General features: G+C 41.2%; 1 protein-coding gene across 1 annotated transcript in view; it reads left to right on the top strand.

Annotated features, from left to right (window-relative positions):
- Positions 1–21894, top strand: part of fras1 (Fraser extracellular matrix complex subunit 1) — a gene marked incomplete at its 5' end in the record, with an annotated part of 337050 nt that overhangs the window by 296914 nt on the left and 18242 nt on the right. Inside the window, 13 exons of the mRNA XM_083979904.1 lie at positions 1516–1640; positions 4481–4621; positions 6792–7019; positions 10477–10590; positions 11555–11705; positions 13307–13466; positions 14584–14752; positions 15599–15845; positions 16595–16939; positions 19468–19628; positions 20512–20659; positions 21473–21678; positions 21766–21894. The exon at positions 21766–21894 is cut by the window's right edge and continues 28 nt beyond it. Coding sequence (XP_083836030.1) covers positions 1516–1640; positions 4481–4621; positions 6792–7019; positions 10477–10590; positions 11555–11705; positions 13307–13466; positions 14584–14752; positions 15599–15845; positions 16595–16939; positions 19468–19628; positions 20512–20659; positions 21473–21678; positions 21766–21894 — 2324 coding nt within the window. The remainder of the gene's footprint in view (positions 1–1515; positions 1641–4480; positions 4622–6791; positions 7020–10476; positions 10591–11554; positions 11706–13306; positions 13467–14583; positions 14753–15598; positions 15846–16594; positions 16940–19467; positions 19629–20511; positions 20660–21472; positions 21679–21765) is intronic.

Genomic DNA, 21894 nt, shown 5'->3' with positions numbered 1-21894 from the left:
CTTTTTGAAACAAAGATCTTTACTGAAGTCGTTCAGCACAAGTCCAATTCTGCAGAAAACAAAAACATTTTCCTGCTGCTGCTTGTTCCAGACGAATGGAATAGAAAACACAACGCCAACGACAATTACGACAATGCCCTTTAATATGATGTTTGGAGGAGGAGGGGTGAAAGAGGCAGGGTTTTCATCACTGCCTCTGTGTCCCCTCGCCTGCCTGTCCTGATTATGATGATGTATAAACTTGTCGCTGTGGGAGTCGGTAACGCGAGTGAGCAGCGAGCAGCGACCACAGACTCCTGCTGGTTTCACCGTGTCAGAAGCCGACGTGAGGATGATGGATGTCGAGGAGCTTCCTTCCGTCTCCATTTTCCTCAAGGCCTCTGTGACGTGTTGAATGAGTGTTACATTTGACCAATTTCAGTAGGAGGGGTTATTTATTTATTTATTTATTCGTATTTTGGAGAAAATAACTTTTTCCTCCATTGCCGCCTGCTTAGGGAAATAACTTTGATGCCATCACTTTTATGGGTTTGTAATGTTCAACAAGTTATTACCTTCACATCAAAGTCACCGGCAGCGTGAAGTGAAAGGCTGAGTATCCCTTCATACGGTGACAGGCGCCACAACAGACTCTAACGGCCTCGTTTCAAATACAACATCAGTGGTAAAAAAAAAAAAAAAAAATGCTGTTAGTTTAAAATCACACACTCTCATTTCAAAGCATAAAAAAAAACCTGTCGACACCCATCTAGTATTAATATAGCAATTTATATGATAACATTTAATTTGTCGAACCGTCTGCTGGGAAAATGAAACGGTAGGAAATGAATCCCAGAGTTGGACATGAAAAAAATAATAATATAAGATTTTGACTGAAGTTTTCTCTTCTGGATTCATCACACATACAGTAACTATTTAACTCAGATGACATGCATTTACAGCTGCATTGTCTCTCCCTTTTTGCAAAGGCTTCTTCTTACAGTGAGAGGTAATAAAAATTCACAGTGCCAGGATAAGGAAATGTATTTCACTTTATAAAACAATTGCCTTTAGTTTCACACAGAGTATAATGTTAGATTGTTGCAATCAAATCTGATTACACTTCCCACTGAGTTTTTAATCCGTTGAGGCGTCGGAGAGCGAAGTGGAGCCGGAGCCTCGTTAGAGAGGTTTAACTTTAGTTTTTTATTTAATTTTTTTTTAGTTTATTTGCTCATTAAAATGATAAAAAGCCAATGAGGAGAAGAGTCAAAGAACGCAGGGTGAGATCTAAGATGAGATGCCAAGGCGCTGAAGGGAAGGGAGGGAGGAGGGAGGGAGGAGGGAAATTATCTGATGCCAAAATAGAAAAGATAAAAAAGCAAAACTTATAATGGAAAGAGATGCTGAAGAATTAGACAGAAAACAAGAGAGTGGACGTCTTAATTATAGGAGGCAGGAAGTAGTTTTTGCTTATTTTGTTTTTGCTGATTGATTGTTCTAACGAGTGGCTCTTCTTTTCTTCCCCCCAAACAGGAACCAGGATCAACACCTTCACTCAGGCCGACCTGGCGTCTCGCAGCGTCCAGTACGTCCACACCAGCGAAGAGGAGAAACACGCCGACCAGTTCTCCTTCACCGTGTCCGACGGGACAAACGAGGTGAGTGATAAAAGAAAGAGAAAGAAGAGTGAAGAGTCTTATTCTGAGGGTCACTAAGACCTTGATGTTTGACCTTGAGCGTCGAGGCTCTAATGAAAAGGTGGTTTGGGTTCAGATTGATCACAACCCTGCAGCGTATTGATGATTCTTGGCGGTGCACGGTGACTCTGTGGTCATCTCAACCTCTCAACCTCAAACTTATGAAATCAAACCTCTGAGCACAAACCAGTAGGAGTTAGGACTGGTGAGCCTTCACAACTATTGGCCGTATGTTTGTAGCATAAAAATGATCTCGACGTCACGATTAATTACGATTATTTTGTTGATTACAGGTTCTGAATGTTGGTTTTTACCTTCATTTTTGTTTAATAACCCAGTCCTATACTATTAATATTTGACGATTGACTCTTAAAGCCGATCTTTTCCATGTTTGAGAGTGAATCAGCTGCTGATACCTGGTGAAATGTAGCTACACCCCAGAGCAGCCAGGACGACCAGAAGCTTAATCCACATTCACTTTTTAAATGTCGTACTGATCATTTCTGATGCAAATATCTTAAAAAACATAGCCCGTGAACCACTTAAAGCGATAGTTCAACATGTTGGCAAATCCCTACAGTTTTAGGAGTAGGTTCATTACCTTGTTGTCATTGTTGGTGCAAGCTGTTTTTAGATCGGTGGGGCAGAGACACAAGCTGCTGGTGGTACTTTCGCCTTTCCCTCATCAAACTTATCAAATACACAATCCAACAACTCTGAAACGCTCTGGTGGACGAGTTGTGACCTGCACATTCACCACGCTATGAAATAATAATGTAACATTACGAGAAAGAGTTGTTTTCGAGGCAAATGCGTAGCCAAAACTAGATTTCAGACACGGCTGCTGGGTGTGTGAGTGTGTTATTTGACATAGCGTGGTGAATGTACAGGTCATAACTTCTCCATGAGAGCATTTTGCCGTTGTTGGATTGTGTATTTGATGAGTTTTGCGGGAAAGGCCGATCTAAAAAGAAAAAAAAGCTTGCACAGACAATTAAAGGTAATAAACCTACTCCTAAGACAATATGGATTATGGCAATAGGTGAATTTTTGCCAAAATGCTGAACTATCCCTTTACGAAATGTTTGACTTCACAAGGTCTTTTTGGACCCTTTGCAACACTGAATTTAAAAAATATATTTTAAGAAATTCACCTGCAGAACACACGAGGTCACCTGCTGCTCTACATCTTTAATCAGCCCCGGACAGAACCAGGTCATGTGATCCCTGAAGATAAAGCAGGAAACATGTCCAACTTTTTAATGGGATTTGGGACCAAGTTGAATTTAGTCTTAAATAAGTCAAATTAAAATTTATTCCTTCTTTTTAAAACCTGAAATATTCAGCAACGACCCTTTTAATGTAAAGGCTACAGTAAGTAAGGAGTTTTTTGATGCTACTATATAAAATATAGATAATATGAATGAATATATACCAAATGTAATGAACTTTAAGCTTTCCGAGCGGTGAGGAAGTGCTACTCCTCTCTCCTCCCCCCACAGTCCTCCTCATGCATAAATCTGCCTTGCTAATCCCAACTAATGAGAACCACAAGGACTTGAGTAAACATGTGAAAAAGGTCATTTGGCCTTCACGCCTAGCTGACTGCAGTGTGTGGAGGCTTTTGTGGACGCTGTAGTGGTTGGTGTTTGTGAAGTGGGTTTGGTGTTAACTCTCAGCTCTCCAAGTTGGAGCGGCTGCATTTAGTGAGCGACTGAGTGAGTGAATGAGTGAGTGGTTTGAATTAAAAAACGAGTTATTTAGCATTTTCAAGTGATATTACAGAAGGAGAAGAGTCTGTGACTGCAGTTTTGCGAGTTTTATATCTTTCACGTTACAGACGAGGTGTCGTGCAGAATAGAAAGTGACGACAGTTTTTCTCACCACAGTGAAATAAACTCCAGCCCGTGACAGGTTTTATTTTACACATTCAGCCACACTGCTGCAAATGAAATGCATTGAAAATGACTTAACAAATCATCTGAGTCTCATATCAAATAATTAAGCAAGTTAAAAAGAGCAACCAGTAACACTTTATAATAACTGTGCACTTGAATGCATTAGTTCATTCATCCTAGCTATGTATTGATTTATAAACACAGTCATACATGTTAAATAAAATAATCTATAATGCGTTAAATGATATGTTTTTGATGTTTTATAAAGTACTTACAGTACCTAACAACCTGGATCAGTCCTGACTTGCAGTATCAATACTGTAAGTGTTGATAAAACAAACACAATTGTTGACACACTCATTAATCAAGTAGTAAATGTCTAAATCTCTGCAAATGCAGCATAAATATTTATTTAAATAGTTTGTTAATCATTAACTGACACTTAATAAATGATCTAATGAACCACTAACATTTAAATAACTTGTTTATAAATGCTAAATCCATCATTTATTCATATAGTATAATATATATATTAGCATTGCTATAGGAAATAAAGTTAAAATAAAGTTTTTTGAGATTGTGTGACATATAATCCAATGATATTTCGAAGGTCAGATTCAGGAGGTTTTTGTCGCTGTAACTGTTGCTCTCTTTCATTCTTCGACTTTGAATAAAAAATCCCGTCCTAAAGCAGCTTCAAACCAAATGTTTGGAGACAAGATCCAGTTCTCATTCAGTGCACAAACACATCCAGTGCATGTTGATATGAGTGTGAATACAAATCAGCTGTGTATCCAAAGTTGCTATGTTTTGAGCACAACATTATACCTGTAAATATTGCATCAAACTCAAATAAATCCATGAACGAGCTTCATCGTGGCCTCATGTTTGTGTTTCCTTCAGGTTGCCCAGACGTTCTACATCACCATCAAACCCGTGGACGACTCGCTGCCTCTGCTGCAGGTCCCGGGGATGAGGGTCCAGGAGGGCGTGAGGAAGACCATCACCGAGTTTGAGCTGAAGGCCACGGATGCCGACACTGAGGTGACACTGCTTGTTTATGTATTTCTTTTTGTTTGACAAACAAATCAATCAGCAGTGTTGGCAGGACTAGTTTTTTCCAGTTACATCTTCTGGCTAAAGTTAAAAATGTTTTTAAGCCGTCACGACTTTGAGAAAGCCATCCATGCTCTAATCCAGGGGTTTTCAAAGTGTGAGGCGCGCCTCCCTTGGGGGGCGCCAGAGAGTTTGAGGGGAGGCGCGACATGAGAAAAAGAAAAAAAGAAAAACTGAAAACATTCAAACAAAAGATGAGTTACATGTCACTTGCACATATGATTAATGTTTTTGCAGTAGTCTATAATTTGCAATTACACTGCGATATGATAAAACACGATCTTGTTGTAACACACAGGCTGCGATTATGCTCGACTGATGTGTCAGGGAGCAGTCTCACCCCCGACGTGAACTGACGCTTGGACAGGGCCCTTTCGCGTTGTGCGCTGACGCCCAAGGTGCCCCAATGCAATCCCCTCCGCGGCGATACTGTATGTGACGCTCAGTGATCAGAGAGACTGTGTTGCAGGGAGAGCGGAGCTCCGCTGGCCTCGGCTGAATGTAGCACGTACTGTACGTCGGCTGTTCTGATTAGAAAAAGAGGAGCGTCAGGTGCTGCGCAGCATCAGGTATAACTTGAACGCAGCTCAAAGCGACCCGGTGCCTCTCACCGTGACCAAGCTCAGATAAATACATTGGATCAGCAGTCTACCGTGTGTCCTCCCGCATAAAGCCGCAATATAGGCTACCGCTCCTAAAAAAAAAAAAAAAAAAAAAGCTGCACGTCGCAGCGGAGCTGTAAACAGCGGAGTTTTCCTCTACTACAGTTGAACAGCTGACATGTGGTAGGCCTACAGACGTACAGTGGAGACCTGTCACAGTGTCACCTGTGCATTGATATAAACTTCAACCTCAGCTCAGACTGTCTGCTTCCCAGATGATCACACAGGGAGAGCATGAAGCTGCTTGTGTGATGAGTGTGTTACAGTTCTATATCAATGTTTAGGTTTATTAGTCAGTGCTTTATGTTGTCATGATAATTAGGCTAATATATGCGTTTAATGAATCAAATATTGTTTTGGTCATAGTAACTGATAATAAATAGGCTGTTTAATTCTCTCTCTCTATCTCTCTTTTTTTTTTTTTTTTGGGGGGGGGGGGGGGGGGGGGGCGCACAGCTGTTTATTTTTCATTAAGGGGGGCTCACTCTCTCACACTTTGAAAACCCCTGCTCTAATCAGTTCAAGATTAGACTACTGCAATGCACTTTATGTCGGCGTCTCCCAGTCTTCTCTTATTTAGTCGCCTTCAACTTGTGCAAAACGCTGCTCCCCGTCTTTTAACCAACAATTGGCTTCCTGTCCTTTATAGAATTGATTCTAAACTATTAATGTTTTAACAGCCCCGCCCCATCGTATTTATCTGAGCTTTTAACCGTCCGAAATCCTGGTTGAGCTCTGAGGTCAACTAACCAACTTTTGCTGGAAGTGCCCAGGTCAAAATATAAACACTGGGGTGACCGAGCCTTTTCCGTTGCTGCTCTCAGACTCTGGAATAAGCTCCTCGTCGAGATGCGTCTTATTTCTGACCGGGGCCTCTTCAAATCTAGGCTAAAAACCTTTATTTAGGATGGCTTTTAATACCCAGTAGCGTGATGTACTTCTATCTTATTTTAAATTATTCGATTTTGCTGTATTTTATTGTTTTTAATTGTTTTTATTTATTCTTCTTTTTATTATCTGCTGTAAAGCACTTTGGTACACCGAAAGGATTGTTGTAAAGCGCTCTATAAATGAAGTACATTTACATTTACATTTATTAGGTCGGCTTTTGGTTTTAATATCCGTGTAACCATCTGTTCCCGTAACAGATTTTTTTTTGCTGGGTAACAACAACTTTCCAAATCCTATTTTCAGTTGCTTTAAAGAAAGAGTCTTACACTGTTAATTCCATCAGTCTGTGATGTGCAGTCCACTCCAGGAGGGATTATGTGATTATTGCAATTTCCTGTTTTGCTGGACAAACTCTTGTAGAGTCTGACCGGCCTCGCTTCACTGCAATTAGAGATTTTCTGCTGAAGGACTGACAGCAACTGGATGATATGTATACAATCTAAGATGTTAACGCTTTCAAACCTTCGCTCTTTCTTTGGATCCAGGCGGAGTCCATCGTCTTCACCGTCGTCCAGCCCCCTCGCCACGGCACCATCGAGCGCACGAGCAACGGGCAGCACTACCGGCAGACCGGCAGCTTCACCATGGACGACGTCTACCAGAACCGCATCAGCTACAACCACGACGGCTCCAACTCGCTCAAGGACCGCTTCACCTTCTCCGTGGCCGACGGCACCAACCTGCTCTTCATGGTGGAGGAGGGGGGCAAAGAGGTGACCGCATCTGTCCGTGTGTGTGTGTGTCATTTTTACGACAACACAAAGGCCACATTTGTAGTGTGTGTGTGTGTGTGTGTCGGGGAGCTTCCTGTCATTTTTATTGCAGCTAGATGATTGAATTAGAAGAGTTAGGGCATTGGTGGGAGTCTGACTCTGTGTGTGTGTGCGAAGGTCAGTGTTTGTGTGTCTGTTTGTGTGTGTGTGTGTGTGTGTGTGGGTGTGTGGGTAGCCACTGTCCTGACCTTTTTTTTTATGACAGGAGTTGTGAATCAGCATTTTGCCTGTGTGTGTGTGTGTTCTTATTTGTCTGTCTTTGTGGGGACTCGGTCATAAAACTGGCGAGTGAGGACATTTTCTTAAAGTGAGGACATTCTTGGAAAGTGAATGCTATTTTTGCTTTAAATTATTTTTTTTAAGGCAATTTTTATTCTTTATTAGACAGGACATTGATAATATATGTGTTTTATGCTTCAACCACTTGTCTGTCACATTATGCTGGAAAGTGAACAAGATTTTTTGAAAGTATGGGCATTTTAAATTGGGAGGTCATTTTGGAAACTGGCGAACGTTTGTGGAAGGTTAGGACATATTTTGAAAAGGACGGTACAAATAGAAAAAGATGATATTTTTGAAAAGCAATGACATTTTGGAAAGTGAGAACTTTTTTTTTTTTTTTTTTTTTTTTTTTGAAAAGCCAGGACATTTTGTCAAAGTTAGGATGGTTGTGGAAAGTGAGGAAATAGGTGAAACATTAGGACACTACTGCAAAGTGAGGAGTTTTATTTGACAAGTGACACTTGGAGTGGGTGAGGTGATTTTTTTTTTCTTTCTTTCTGTCGAGCAATGACACTTTTGCAAAGTAAGGACATTTTCAAAATGAAAGGGCAATCAGTTAGGATATTCTTGGAAACTCTGGACCTGTAAAGGGACATTGTGTAACTTCTCCTGTTATCTAACAAGCCAGATGTCATTTTAGTCACAGAAGTCCGGAGAAAGCCAGTAAAACGTGGGTCAGGTAAACAATACCACATCGCCATGACAACATATTGTCACGTGTATTGTTTTGCCTCGTGCTGACGGACCACTTGTTTACATAGAGGCTTGTTTATGCCGTTACGTGCAGCGGCTGTCGTCCGTCTGCCGTCTGCCCAATTTCAGGTGAATGCAGCATGAAAAATACAATTGAGTTGCTTGCGATATACAACCGCAACGCTAGATGGGAGGAATTCCTACACAGTGTACCTTTAAGAAAAGTTAGAAAGTCTTTGGAAAGTGAGAGCATGTTTTGATTATGAGGATGATGATGATACCCCCTAAGTATTTTTTAGAAACCTGCAGATGTGAAACTTGGAGAACTGGAAAAAAAAAAGCCTGAAAACTTGTGTAGCAGAATTTAGTATTTTCCTGTTTCCCGTCCTGGTAAACTGAGCTCATAAATCCCTCAGACTCATCCCGCCAGCCCCTCGTGGTCCAGTGGTTATTTTCTGGGCTCGAGCAGAAGCCACTGGTTTAGCGAGGATTAGACAAGGGTCCTCACAAGGACGGCAATAAGTGTGTGTGAGCGCGTGTGTGTGTGTGTGTGAGTGTGTGTGTATGCTGTTAATGTCAGCTTTATGGTGGTAGTTATGAGCAACCCTCAGGGCGAATTGACTCCTCCGCTTGTCAATTTATCCGTCCCTCTCAGCTGCCCCCTCCACCACCTGCCGTCTCTCCACTAATAGTTCTTATGATTAAATTGAATGACAGCAGGAAAATATTGATATCAACCATCACACACACACAAACACACACACACACACACACACACAGAAACACATACACACACAGAAACACACTTCTCAGGCCGGTGTTTATTATCTTTTCCATCACCTGAGGACTTTTGCTTCAGTGGTCACACGTGTGCTGCTCTGTGCATGGGTCCGATGATGGTTTTCTGTCTTACTGCCGCGAGCATCTGAGGTGATTTTTTTTTTTCCCACCGGAGCCGCTGCTCTGTTATTAAATAATGTATGAGCTCCTATAAACCGTGTGGATGAATGCATCTTTCAAAGGGCACATGTCAAAGTTGGCCTTAACGGCATCTCCGGTGATGACAGGCTGCTGCCGCTCGCTCCAATATTCCCTCATGTACCGTATAACCTGCAGACGAGATGTTGTAACTAGTGATATTGAAGCGGTTTGTCTGATTTTTACATCCTCAATCCATAAAGTAATAACCAGTAGAGCTTGTTTCTGTGCCTGTGACGTTCATGAAGCGAAGTGAATGTCACTATCCACTAGGCTAGGGCAGTCGGCCTCATGTCTGTACTGTAAAACCTGAGGGACAGATTAACTCAGAATCCGGTTCAATAAAAAACAAAGTTGTTTCCATGGTGGTGGAAATGAAAATGTTTTTTTTTTTGTGACACTTTAACAAGAACGTTGGAGATATAAAAAAAAAATGTCTCCAAGGTCCCATCCTTTTAGTCTTCTCCTGTCTTTTATGTGATGTGTTGATCCATAAGAAGTGAAGTTTTCCACCTCCTCTCTCATATCGAGCTTCTCTCTGGAGCTCTAATAATAACAGGTCGGTGTCAGCCAATCAGAAGAGAGGAGGCTCAGTGCTTTGCTTCTGGTTGGCTGCAGTTTAAAGGTACAATATGTAAGAAATCTAAAGCAACTGGCCGTGAATTCACCCTAATAATATGTCACAGAGACTCAGCGTCAGTGGCATTTCAGCCTCCGGGTTGCCAGTTAAGCTTCCACTGAGCTGCAGCTACGGCTGGGAGATAAAACAAGATCGCGGAAAAAAAAAGATTGTTTTCTATTATCGGTTATTATGGTCATATTTCCTTGATATCACACGTTAGAAATAAGCAGCTTGTCTCTCTGCCGTTTGATACACAGCTTGCTGTTGTGAGCATATAGTCTAGTTAGTTTGAGCTAAAGCTAAAGCTAAAGGGAAGAATTACAAAGTGAAAGTTAGAAAAGAGGGAGGAAATGTGGCGAAATGAAACAACGTGCTGCTGTGTTTTGAATTTGACTGCAGCAACAATTTTGGCCACATTCTTACATACCGCTCCTTTAATGAGTGATCCAATAAGAAAATAGAGCAGATTTCAGAATAAAACATTCAAAAAAATAAAAAAAATCCTGCAAGTTGTTGGATGATGGTGGGCGGGGATTTGGGTGACTGGTTAGTTGTGACATCACAAAGTGACAGGAAGTCCTGACGGCTGGTTTTAAGGCTCAGTTTCTGAATACAGGCTGTGTGCATTTCTCTGTGGACTGAGGCTTTGATACTTTCACAGTATTAATATAGAACCTAGAGCTGCTTTATAATCACACTACACATGGACTTCTACCTTTTTATACAATGTTAAAACCACCTCCCTCACCTCTAACCTCTCCACAAAAGGAATATCCAACATCTTTGTAAACTTACTTTAGATTTCTCTTTGTTTTTTTCCAGGTCGTGACGGCTGCTCCCCAGAAGTTCAAGATCGATATTCTCCCCGTGGACGACGGCACGCCTCGTATCGTCACCAACCTGGGCCTGCAGTGGCTTGAATACATGGAAAACAAGGTACAAATCTTGGTCACACTTTTCCAAACATCCCCTAATATGATTTGTTCTGTTAAATTAGGATGTTTAAGAGTCTAAAATAGGTGACATGAGCGCAGAGAGGGAGTTTATCTTCTAGTTTCTTGACTTTAATCGGTCATTGACAGAAGGACACTTCAGAAAAGGTGTGAATGAAACTCCTTGAAACATAATTTGTACAGTAGGTATCTGAGAAACAGCAACATATTAACTATCACTGATACTGGCAGACAAGGTAAAGAAGAGCAGTATCATTAGGTAAGTTAGCCACTTACTCCCCCTGCTGGTGCAAAGAGCTCATCACAATCAAACCCATTCATTTCTATTATAAGTCAAGTCAAGCCACTAATCACTGAGTCACTGAGGCAAATTATCACAATGTTAAACTCCTGCAACAGCATTTAACAACTGGGAATAAAGCTTAACTTAAACACTTTATCAGGATTTTATCAGATTGTTAAGTGGTGGCAGCCATTTTTAGGGACAAGAAAATAACATGAACCAGCGAAAACAGCTCAGCTTTTATACCCTGAGCTCATCAGCCTTTAAAATAGACAAACTCAAAAAAAAAAAAAAATGGACAGATGGTAAACCTCCTAGAGAGGCGTTAATGCTCCAGGTGGGTGTAACTGACCAATTCAGTCTCAAGGACACTTGAATCACAACGACAGCTGGAGACCAGCCCCTCCACTCAACCACACACTTGAGCTCTGGGGGGGAAAAAAAAGAAAAAGCGACACATCTTAATTTTGCATAAAATCTGTGAAAACACCACGTAATGGGGCGGTGGAGCCGAGCCGACATGGCGGTCGGGTCGTTTAAGATTACGTGAAATCCTTTTTGTTTATCCAGGTCGTTTACAGCAGTAGAGGAGAAAAAGGAGCTCACTTTTATGTCGGTGTTTATGTAGAAAAAAAAGAGTAACGGTGCGTTCAATGTCCCTCAGGCCACAAACCTGATCAGCAAGAAGGAGCTTCTGACCATGGACCCGGACACAGATGACGGACAGCTGGTGTACGAGGTCACCACGGAGCCGAAGCACGGCTTCCTGGAGAACAAGCTGAAGCCTGGAAACCCTGTCACCTCCTTCACACAAGGTACCAGGATCCCAACTGTTTGGCTCCGTACTACTGGTGCTCGTGTTTTTATATTTTATAAATGCTTTCAAACTGCCTCTACACGCAATAGGGTAGCGCTACGACCAATCAGAGCAAAGAGCAGGATGACGTAGATTAAACTTTTCCCATATCCCGTCGGCAAAACACCAAATACTGTACATCCTACTTTGAAATGAATTACTTCAGTGTAGTTTCTTGCTCAACTTTTAAAGAAAATGACAAGTTTAATTCTTTCAAAGTTGATGCCAACGCCGATTCAAACGATTCCTTTGCCAAAGCCATCTTGTCATGTTTTTCACCGTCGCAAGTATGTCGTCATGGCGTTAAGCCCGCCCAACGACTCTCTAAACAGGTAGAGCGCTGTGATTGGTGAACACAAACGGTGTTCGAGACTCAAAAAGTTCCTATGGCTCGTTTCTAGACCTACCTGCGGAGCAAATATATTTGCTGCCGCTAGGGTGCAGCTAGATTTCTAGGCTAAAATAAGGATAAAATTGGGTAAGAAATATTTTTATTATCAGAATTTGAAACCAAAGTTTGTGAGTTTTTCTTCCAAACGTCTGAAGTCAGAGCTGCTGGAGAAGGAGAAAAGTTGTGGAGTCGAGGACGCAACGGGAGCAACAAAAAACTTGTGCTTGTTCGGTCCGTCCGTCGTTTCTTCTCTGAAAGTTTTCTTCAAAGGCACCCCAGCAGGTGTGGGAGTGTTTTGGTGTTTGTTTGCTTGTTTGTTTTTTTCCTGCTTGCCCAATTTGCAGTTGCAATGAATGAGCAGCCTGTTTATCTTCACCTCTGGGCTGCAGCCAAGGATCAATGTCAGCTCGCTTTTGTGAAATGTTGATCCTCCAGGCTGGAGAACGGCTGGAAACACTCACTTTGATGTGTTGAATTCACGATTTGCAAACTTGTAAACATCATTTTCTTAATGATAACAAATCCAATAACCGAAATAAACCTTTTACGCCTTAAAGGAGATTTTAGAAAATCTGAATAAAGCAGGAAGGATCCGCTCATATGAACTGGTGACATCCTCTCTCTCTCACTCTCTCTATGTGCGATGAGATAATGTTGTTTGTTCTGTGTATTTGTGCATATATTTTGTTACCTGTTTTTTTTATTTCTTCCTGAAGGTCTGTTTTGCTGCTTTCTGGTGCAGGGACTCTCATCCCTCTTTTTTTTTTTTTTGGCTTCCTGCTCTCAAATTACAAAGTATTTTTATTCTCCCTAACCTCCTGTAGAAAGAAGAAATGAGCACAAATTGTGAGCCAATGATGACTTTCATCTTCATTTTCAAGCGTTCTTCATTTCTCTCAAGGAACAGAGAGAGGCCGCAGGCAGCAAATTATAGAATCATTATTTCACAAAATACATTCTTCACAAAAAAACTTTTGGTCATTAAGACTCAATCCCCATCGGGACGGTCTCTTTCTGTTTGACCCTCTCCACACTGGAAGGTCAGAGTGACAACCTCTTGTGATGGATGATTGATGGTCTCCTTTCATCTCTGTCATGAGTGTTAACTGAATCAGGGAACTTCACAGTTTGATCTTTGATTGATTGATCCGACCTTGTTCCTCTTGTAGCCGACATCAACGTGGGTCTGATCCGCTACGTGCTGCACCAGGAGAACGTTCAGGAAACCATGGACAACTTCAAGTTCCTGGTCAAGGACAGTAAACCCAACGTGGTCAGTGACAACGTCTTCCACATCCAGTGGTCGCTCATCAGCTTTGAGCACAAAAGGTTTGTACCATGTAGAGGTAAATGGTAGATGTTTGTGTTAAAGCTCCATACAGTATAAAGGTAGATGTTTGTGTTAAAGCTCCATACAGTATAAAGGTAGATGTTTGTGTTAAAGCTCCATACAGTATAAAGGTAGATGTTTGTATTAAAGCTCCATACAGTATAAAGGTAGATGTTTGTGTAAAAGCTCCATACAGTATAAAGGTAGATGTTTGTATTAAAGCTCCATACAGTATAAAGGTAGATGTTTGTGTTAAAGCTCCATACAGTATAAAGGTAGATGTTTGTGTTAAAGCTCCATACAGTATAAAGGTAGATGTTTGTGTTAAAGCTCCATACAGTATAAAGGTAGATGTTTGTATTAAAGCTCCATACGGTATAAAGGTAGATGTTTGTATTAAAGCTCCATACGGTATAAAGGTAGATGTTTGTATTAAAGCTCCATACAGTATAAAGGTAGATGTTTGTGTTAAAGCTCCATACAGTATAAAGGTAGATGTTTGTGTTAAAGCTCCATACAGTATAAAGGTAGATGTTTGTGTTAAAGCTCCATACAGTATAAAGGTAGATGTTTGTATTAAAGCTCCATACAGTATAAAGGTAGATGTTTGTATTAAAGCTCCATACAGTATAAAGGTAGATGTCCATGTGTAGTGTGATTATAAAGCAGCTCTAGGTTCTATATTAATACTGTGAAAGTATCAAAGCCTCAGTCCACAGAGAAATGCACACAGCCTGTATTCAGAAACTGAGCCTTAAAACCAGCTGTCAGGACTTCCTGTCACTTTGTGATGTCACAACAAAGCCCCGCCCCCTCACCACCTGGACCCACCATCCAACAACTTGCAGGATTTAATTTCTCTGCAAGTTTTATTCTGAAATCTGCTTTATGTTTTAATTGGATCACTCAAAAAACAGTCAGCCAATCAGAAGAGAGGCTCAGAGTCTCCTCCTCTCTTCTGATTGGCTGACACCGACCTGTTGCTACTAGAGCTCCGGAAAACTACAGCTAGACATATCTTCTTATGGATCTACCTTTCAAAATAAAACAGTGATAAAAAAGTGTGAAATATAGAACGTTAAGAATAATCCTTCACTTCCTGTGATTGTTCCACAGCTACAATGTGAGCGAGAAGGCCGGCACGGTGGCGGTGACGGTGAAGCGAACAGGAAACCTCAACCAGTACGCCATCGTGCTCTGCCGCACCGAACAGGGCGGCGCCACCTCCACCAGCAGCGTCGGATCACAACCGGGCCAACAGGACTACGTGGAATATGCTGGACAGGTACATAGCCTTCAACTCCAACTATGTCTTATTGTCTTATTGTATTAATGTCGTTTAGCCATTAGAAATAAAGATGTCCGCCACCTTACCGACTTTTAAATCACGTCTTTAAACTTACTTTTATTCCTTGGCTTTTAATTCAGCATGAGAGTTGTGTGATTTCTGTTCTTGTTTGTCTTTTTATTATCATTTTATTGTATTTTTAATCTGTTTGCTCTTAATGGCTCTTATTTTATTCCTTTTTTTATTGTTATTTTTAAATGTATTAATTCCTTTCTATTCTTTATTTTTAATCTTCATTACATTTTCTTACCATTTTGGGCTTTATGTCTTTTATGTAAATCACTGTGCAGCACCTTCACTGCAAAAACTAAAAGAGTATTTTCCTTATTTCTAGTCAAGATGTCATTTCTAGTCAAAACAAATCTCATTATACTTAAAATAAGACTCATCACATAATAAGTAGCTTGTTTTTAGACACTTTTTACTTCTTTCAAGCATATTTTCACTTGAAATAAGTAGAAAAATCTGATAGTTGAGCAAGTTTTTCTTTCTTATTACAAGCACAAAAAACTTGCTTTCACTGGCAGATTTTTCTACTTATTTTAAGTGAAAAATTAGTTTGAAACAAGCGGAAATTATATATAAACAAGTAAATTTTTAGGTGATGAGTCTCATTCTAAGTGTAAAGAGTTTAGTTTTGACTAGAAATGAGATATTTTGACAAGATATAAGACTTTTTTGCACTGTTGGTGAACGTTTATGTTTTGAAAATGTGCTATATAAATAAAGTGGATTGGATTTTATTTTGAAAAACATGTTGTATGTTGTTTCCTCTGTTCACAGGTGCAGTTTGATGAGCGCGAGGACACCAAGGTGTGCACCATAGTCATCAACGACGACAAGGTGTTCGAGGGGACCGAGAGCTTCAACGTGGAGCTGAGCATGCCCGTGTACGCGCTGCTGGGCGGGAACACGCGCGCCGTCGTCAACATCAACGACACCGAGGACGAACCCACGCTGCAGTTCGACAAGAAGACCTACCACGTCAACGAGAGCACCGGGTTCATCCACGTCCCCATCGAGCGAAAAGGTGACCGACGCTGTCCGATCCTGACGTCTGTTATTACCTCTCTGACTATCCTTGTGTTAAAGGGATAGTTCAACATTTTTGGCAAATTGGCACATTGCCATAATCCCTATAGTCATAGCAGTAGGTTCGTTACCTTTAATTGTCGGTGCAAGCTATTTTTAGAACGGTGGAGCAGAGCCGTGAGCTGCTCAGAGCTACGCTACGGAGGCTCATGGGATTTCTTGGTTTCCCTCATCAAACTCATCAAATACACAATCCAACAACTCCAAAACGCTCTGGTGGACAAGTTGTGACCTGCACATTCACCACGCTATGAGATAATAACAGAACGTTACCAGACAGAGTTGATTTAGAGGTAAATACAGAGACTGCTTGATGAAAAACTGCCTCCAACGGGAACGCACATCAGCGGTTTTGCATGAATTTCCCTCTAAAACAACTCTGTCTGGTAACGTTCTGTTATTATCTCATAGCGTGGTGAATGTGCAGGTCACAACTTGTCCACCAGAGCTTTTGGAGTTGTTGGATTGTGTATTTGATGAGTTTGATGAGGGAAACCAAGAAATCCCATGAGCCTACGTAGCGTAGCTCCTCTGAGCAGCTCGCGGCTCTGCTTCGCCGTTCTATAAACAGCTTGCACCGGCATTTAAACCTAACGAACCTACTCCTAAGACTATGCATTTTGCCAAATTGTTGAACTATCCCTTTAACCAACATGCCTCGTTGCCCCTCCTCCTCCTCCCCCCCAGGCGACGCCTCCAGCACCGTCTCCGCTCTCTGCTACACCGTGGCCAAGTCGGCTCAGGGCAGCAGCCTCCACGCTCTCGAGTCCGGCTCGGACTACAAGAGCCGCGGGATGAGCAGCGACAACCGCGTCATCCTCGGCCCCGGCGTCAGCATGACCACCTGCGACATCAAGCTCATCGACGACAGCGAGTACGAGCTGTCGGAGGAGTTCGAGCTGGTGCTGTCGGACGCCTCCGACAACGCCCGCATGGGGGACGTGGCGGTGGCCAAGGTCGTGATCGACGGACCCAACGACGCCTCCACCGTGTCCCTCGGGAACGCCACCTTCACCTTCAGCGAAGATGCCGGTAGGAGTCGTTTTTATCTATGTTTGTTAAGATTTTTCCAGATGATGTGTGCGTGTGTGAAAATAAATCTCAAATCTCTCAATATAATATAAAATATAATATGCAATGTTTCAAATGAACCTAGATATGTTTGAGCTTCCTGAAAGTTTTTTTTCCAGACAGACTTTTTCTTCATTTTATGTGGTCTTCAAATATGAAAAGCAGAGTGATTTTGGTAAAAACTTGATTAGATTTATTTATATTCTGTGTGAAGAAATGGAAAGAATGCCATTTGCAATAAAAAAAAAATGTATTAAATAGTTCATTTGCATTTAATGTTAATGGTTCAAATGATGTCAGGCTGAATGGTCGGCTCCAAATCTGGCCCTCTTTGCAAAAGAGTTTGGACACACTGATGTATGACTGAGCTACAGTCGGTTTTCACGTCATTGATTTTTTCACGGCTGTACGTTATCTAAAGAGGAATATAAACAGTAGTGATCTCTGAGGGGAAATTAGGAAGTAAAAGAGAGTTCCTGTCGTCCTGTAAAGAGCTGGATCCAACGGTCTGAGGATTTATTTCTTGTTGGTTTCCTTCACTTTACTAAAACTTAAACCTTAAACCAACCTCCTTCCGGCGGCACGACCTGACCTCACCTCTCATTGCAATTTATCACTATCATGAAAATTAATCTACACAAAGGAAAATGATTACATGCATCTTTTTTTTTTTTTTTTTTTTTTTTTATTATATATTTTTTTAATACAAATTATAATATATATATATAGGCCTATATATATATATATATTTTTTTTTTCTTTTCTTTTATTTATTTATTTATTTATTTTTTTGTCCCTTTATTTTTAAAGTCTTACTTTATCATTATATACATGTATTACTCCTTTCTCTTATTATCTATTCATTATCCCTAATATTATCATTATTTGTTTATTTTCTTTTCTTTATTATTATTACTGTCACTATCACCGTATTATATACCATATTGTTTATAAGTAATAGCACTCCACTAACCTCTCATCCACGCACACACACGCACACACACACACACACCTAACACTACATTTATGTATCAACGTGGCATGTCTTTTCCTGTTGTTGTCTGTACTTATGTCAATTGTTCGTATGTTTGTCTATGTGGTTATATGTGCTTATAACGTTTTTTGTCCCTCACGTCACCTTGTCTATCACTTTATCACCAATAAAAAAAAAAAAAAAAAAAAAAAAAAACCTTAAACCAGTCGTTTCAAACTTGTGAAGATCATCGTCACATATGAACTCAAATCAGTACGGAGGCCAAATAGTGCCTCTTTTAATTTTAAAGGGGAACTATGCAAGTCCAGTCTGTTCTCCTCTGTGTTGCTACACCTCCTCTTGGCCATGTGTATTTGTTTTTAACGCAGCCGGCGAGAAATCAATCCATGGAGCGATGGATAACGTTATATATCATATACGATGTTATGACGTGTATATCTGTGTAGTCTTATCGGTCATAAACAAGAGACAGCGTTTGTGTCGCAGACTCGTTCCTTTTGAAAGTAATTTGCCTAACACTGCTTCTTGTGCCTTGTATTTTCACCATGCATAATCAATATATACACATATATAAATATATATAAATATGTTATTTTGATTATGCATGGTCAAATATGTAAAAGAAATAGTTTGCATTCATTTCCTAATACTCTGTGTTTTTCTGGCAGTAATTATAGAAGACAACACAACACAGGCATTCACTTTGGGACGGTTCAAATTTTATGTTGGGACGATTTCAGTTTGGTGGTCAAAAGAGTTTGGAGCCGTGATGCGCCGGCAAACGCTACCACTTTTGACCACAGACAACTAAAAATCACACAACTAAAAATCCTGCATAGTTCCTCTTTAATGATAACAACTAAACATGAACATGAACATGAACCATCTGTCTCTTGACTCTCTGGCCTGTTTCTAACCATCCGTCCAGTTCAATAGCTGTTGTTGCCATGGATGTGAAATCCTGCAAAACATCACAAACACCACATTAAAGCATCACACACCAACAGCACTTAAACATCACAGTCTCTTTGATTTTTGTCTCTGGAAGCAGGAGGCTCAGCTCTGATAGTCACAGTCACACCGAGCCGCTACAAATCTCTGAAATCGCATCGGAGTCGCAATTCAACCTGAAAGATGATGTCGTATATTAGTCCTGCTTAGTTCCTCTTCTTCATCTCTGTCCAGTTCCCTCCTCTCCTCCTTTCCTCCTCTGACGTGGTTTATATCTTTAATAAAGGCATCAACCGTGCCTCATTGAACATCCGCTGCAATTAGCCGCTGCAGAATTAAGTTTCACAGTCAATTTGCTCTGCTGCTGCTATTTAGTTCATGGCTGCAATGGCTTTCAAATGGCAGAACCAGAGTCCGTCGAAGGTCGCTCAAAGTCTCCGTTTGACATCTGACAGAACGAACGCCTCAAGAATCCTGACTCAGTCGTTTCTGCCTTTCATTCTTTTCTGTCTTTTTTTTTTTTTTTTTTCCCTCCACACTACAGGCACAATTGAAATCCCGGTCCTGCGGCTCGGCAGCGACCTGTCCTCGCTGACGTCCGTGTGGTGCGCCACTCGACCTTCAGACCCGGCCTCGGCCAGCCCGGGGGTCGACTACATCCCCAGCTCCAAGAAGGTGGAGTTCAAACCGGGAAAGACTGAGGAGGTGAGAGAGACAGAGAGAGAGAGACTGCTACACTGCAAAAACTCAAAATCTTACCAAGAATATTTGTCTTATTTCTTGTCAAAATGTCATTTCTAGTCAAAACAAATCTAATTATACTTAAAATAAGACTCATCACATTAAAAAAGTAGCTTGTTTTTAGACACTTTTACTTCTTTCAAGCATATTTTTATTGAAATAAGTAGAAAAATCTGATAGTTGAGCAAGTTTTCCTTTCTTCAGTTTCAGTTTAATTTATTGACAAGGGACAATGTACATTAATAAAACATTGTAAAAAACAAATGTAAATGCACCCGAGTTAGCTAAAAAATATATAATAAATATACATTTGTAAGACAATAGACACATTCTTATTACAAGCACTAAAAACTTGCTTTCACTGGCAGATTTTTCTACCTATTTCAATTGAAAATCAGTTTGAAACAAGTGAAAATTAACTAAAAACAAGTTAATAAATTAATTTTTAGGCGATGAGTCTTATTTAAGTGGAAAGATATAGTTTTGACTAGAAATGAGACAAATATTCTTGGAAAGATTTTGAGTTTTTGCAGTGTAACAGTTCATCTGCTCTCACAAAGTCTGTTTCATAAATGCACTGATGCAGCCTCTTCATTTTATTCTGCACATACAGTATTTACCTGGATAAAAAATGTTTAAGGTCTCCAAAGAGTCGGTATTAGACGAACCCGGCTGTGGGATGTGTCTGAGTGATGGATAACAACAACAGAACACACACAGTGGATCCACATTATGAATGTATAAATAAAAGAGTTTGTCCTTCCTCCACAGCAGCTGAGGACACTACTGAGTTTTTTATTTCAAAAACTTTACTCACAACTTTCTCTCTCTCTCTCTCTCCACATAGACGTGCAGTCTGACCATCATGGACGACGTGCAGAACCCGTCCATCGAAGGACCCGAGTCCTTCGTGGTCTTCCTCAGTTCTCCTCAGGGCGCCGTCCTGCAGGAGCCGTACGAAGCCAACGTGGTCATCACGGACACCTTCCAGGACAGTACGTCCACTCACCCACAAAGAGTGTTTATTATTAAAGGGATACTTCACCTAAAATCGATAATTCACCTATCATCTACTCACTGTCATGCCAAGGAAGGTTTTTGGAGAACTTTCTGAGTCATCAAAACGCTTTAGGAGTTGCAGGGGGGGTCCGGCTGGCAACGGATTTTCATATAATGGCGGCGGATAGAGTTCACTTTTGAATCATCCAAAACCCACACTATGAAACATCCAGATACCTCCATACTGCTCGTCTGTACTGACCCAAGTGTCCTGAAGCCGCCACATGGAAAAGTTGTTAGGAAAAAATTAATTTGATCTCTGTTTTTAGCCTTGTTGTAGCGCTAGCTCCCAGTGGCTGTGCAAGATTTGCTGTGAGATGTTCGTTGGTCGTTGTAAACCATTGGATGTTTGATGTAAACACGGAAGAACTGGGAGCTACTGCTACAACAAGGCTAAAAACAGAGATCACATTATTTTTTCAAAACAACTTTTTCATGTGGCGGCTTCAGGACACTTGGGTCAGTACAGACGAGCAGTATGGAGGTATCTGGATGTTTCATAGTGTGTGTTTTGGACGATTTAAAAGTGAACTCTATCCGCCGCCATTATATGAAAACCCGTCACCAGCCGGACCCCCCCTGGAACTCCTAAAGCGTTTTGATGACTCAGAAAGTTCTCCAAACGCTTCCTTGGCATGACGGTGAGTAGAAAATTGGTGAATTATCGATTTTGGGTGAAGTATCCCTTTAACCATGATTAATTAATTCACTTCTATCGACCAGAATTCACCGTCATATTTCTCTGTCAGTTCCCAGCATGCAGTTTCAGAAGAGCGCCTACACCGTGAAGGAGAAGGACAGCGTCCTCCACATCCCCATCATCCGTACGGGCGACTTGTCCTTCAAGTCGTCGGTGAGGTGTTTCACGCGGACGATGTCTGCCATGGTGATGGACGACTTCGAGGAGCGCCGGAACGCCGACGAGTCACGCATCACTTTCCTCAAAGGAGAGAAGGTTAGAAGTTTCTTTGTGTTTCTCATCCGAAGTCCGTTTGTCGTTGTTTTCAGTTTCTGGATCATTAAAGTTTTGTTGCTCCATCAGGTGAAGAACTGCACCGTTCACATCAACGACGACTCCGTGTTCGAGCCCGAGGAGGAGTTCCAGGTTCACCTCGGCACGCCGCTGGGAGACCACTGGAGCGGCGCCATGGTGGGCGTCAACGACATCGTC

The sequence above is a fragment of the Trachurus trachurus genome, assembly GCF_905171665.1.
Source record: "Trachurus trachurus genome assembly, chromosome: 9".
NCBI lineage: Eukaryota > Metazoa > Chordata > Actinopteri > Carangiformes > Carangidae > Trachurus > Trachurus trachurus.
The sequence above is the reverse complement of the archived record's forward strand: the minus strand, read 5'-3'. Positions and strand labels throughout refer to the sequence as shown.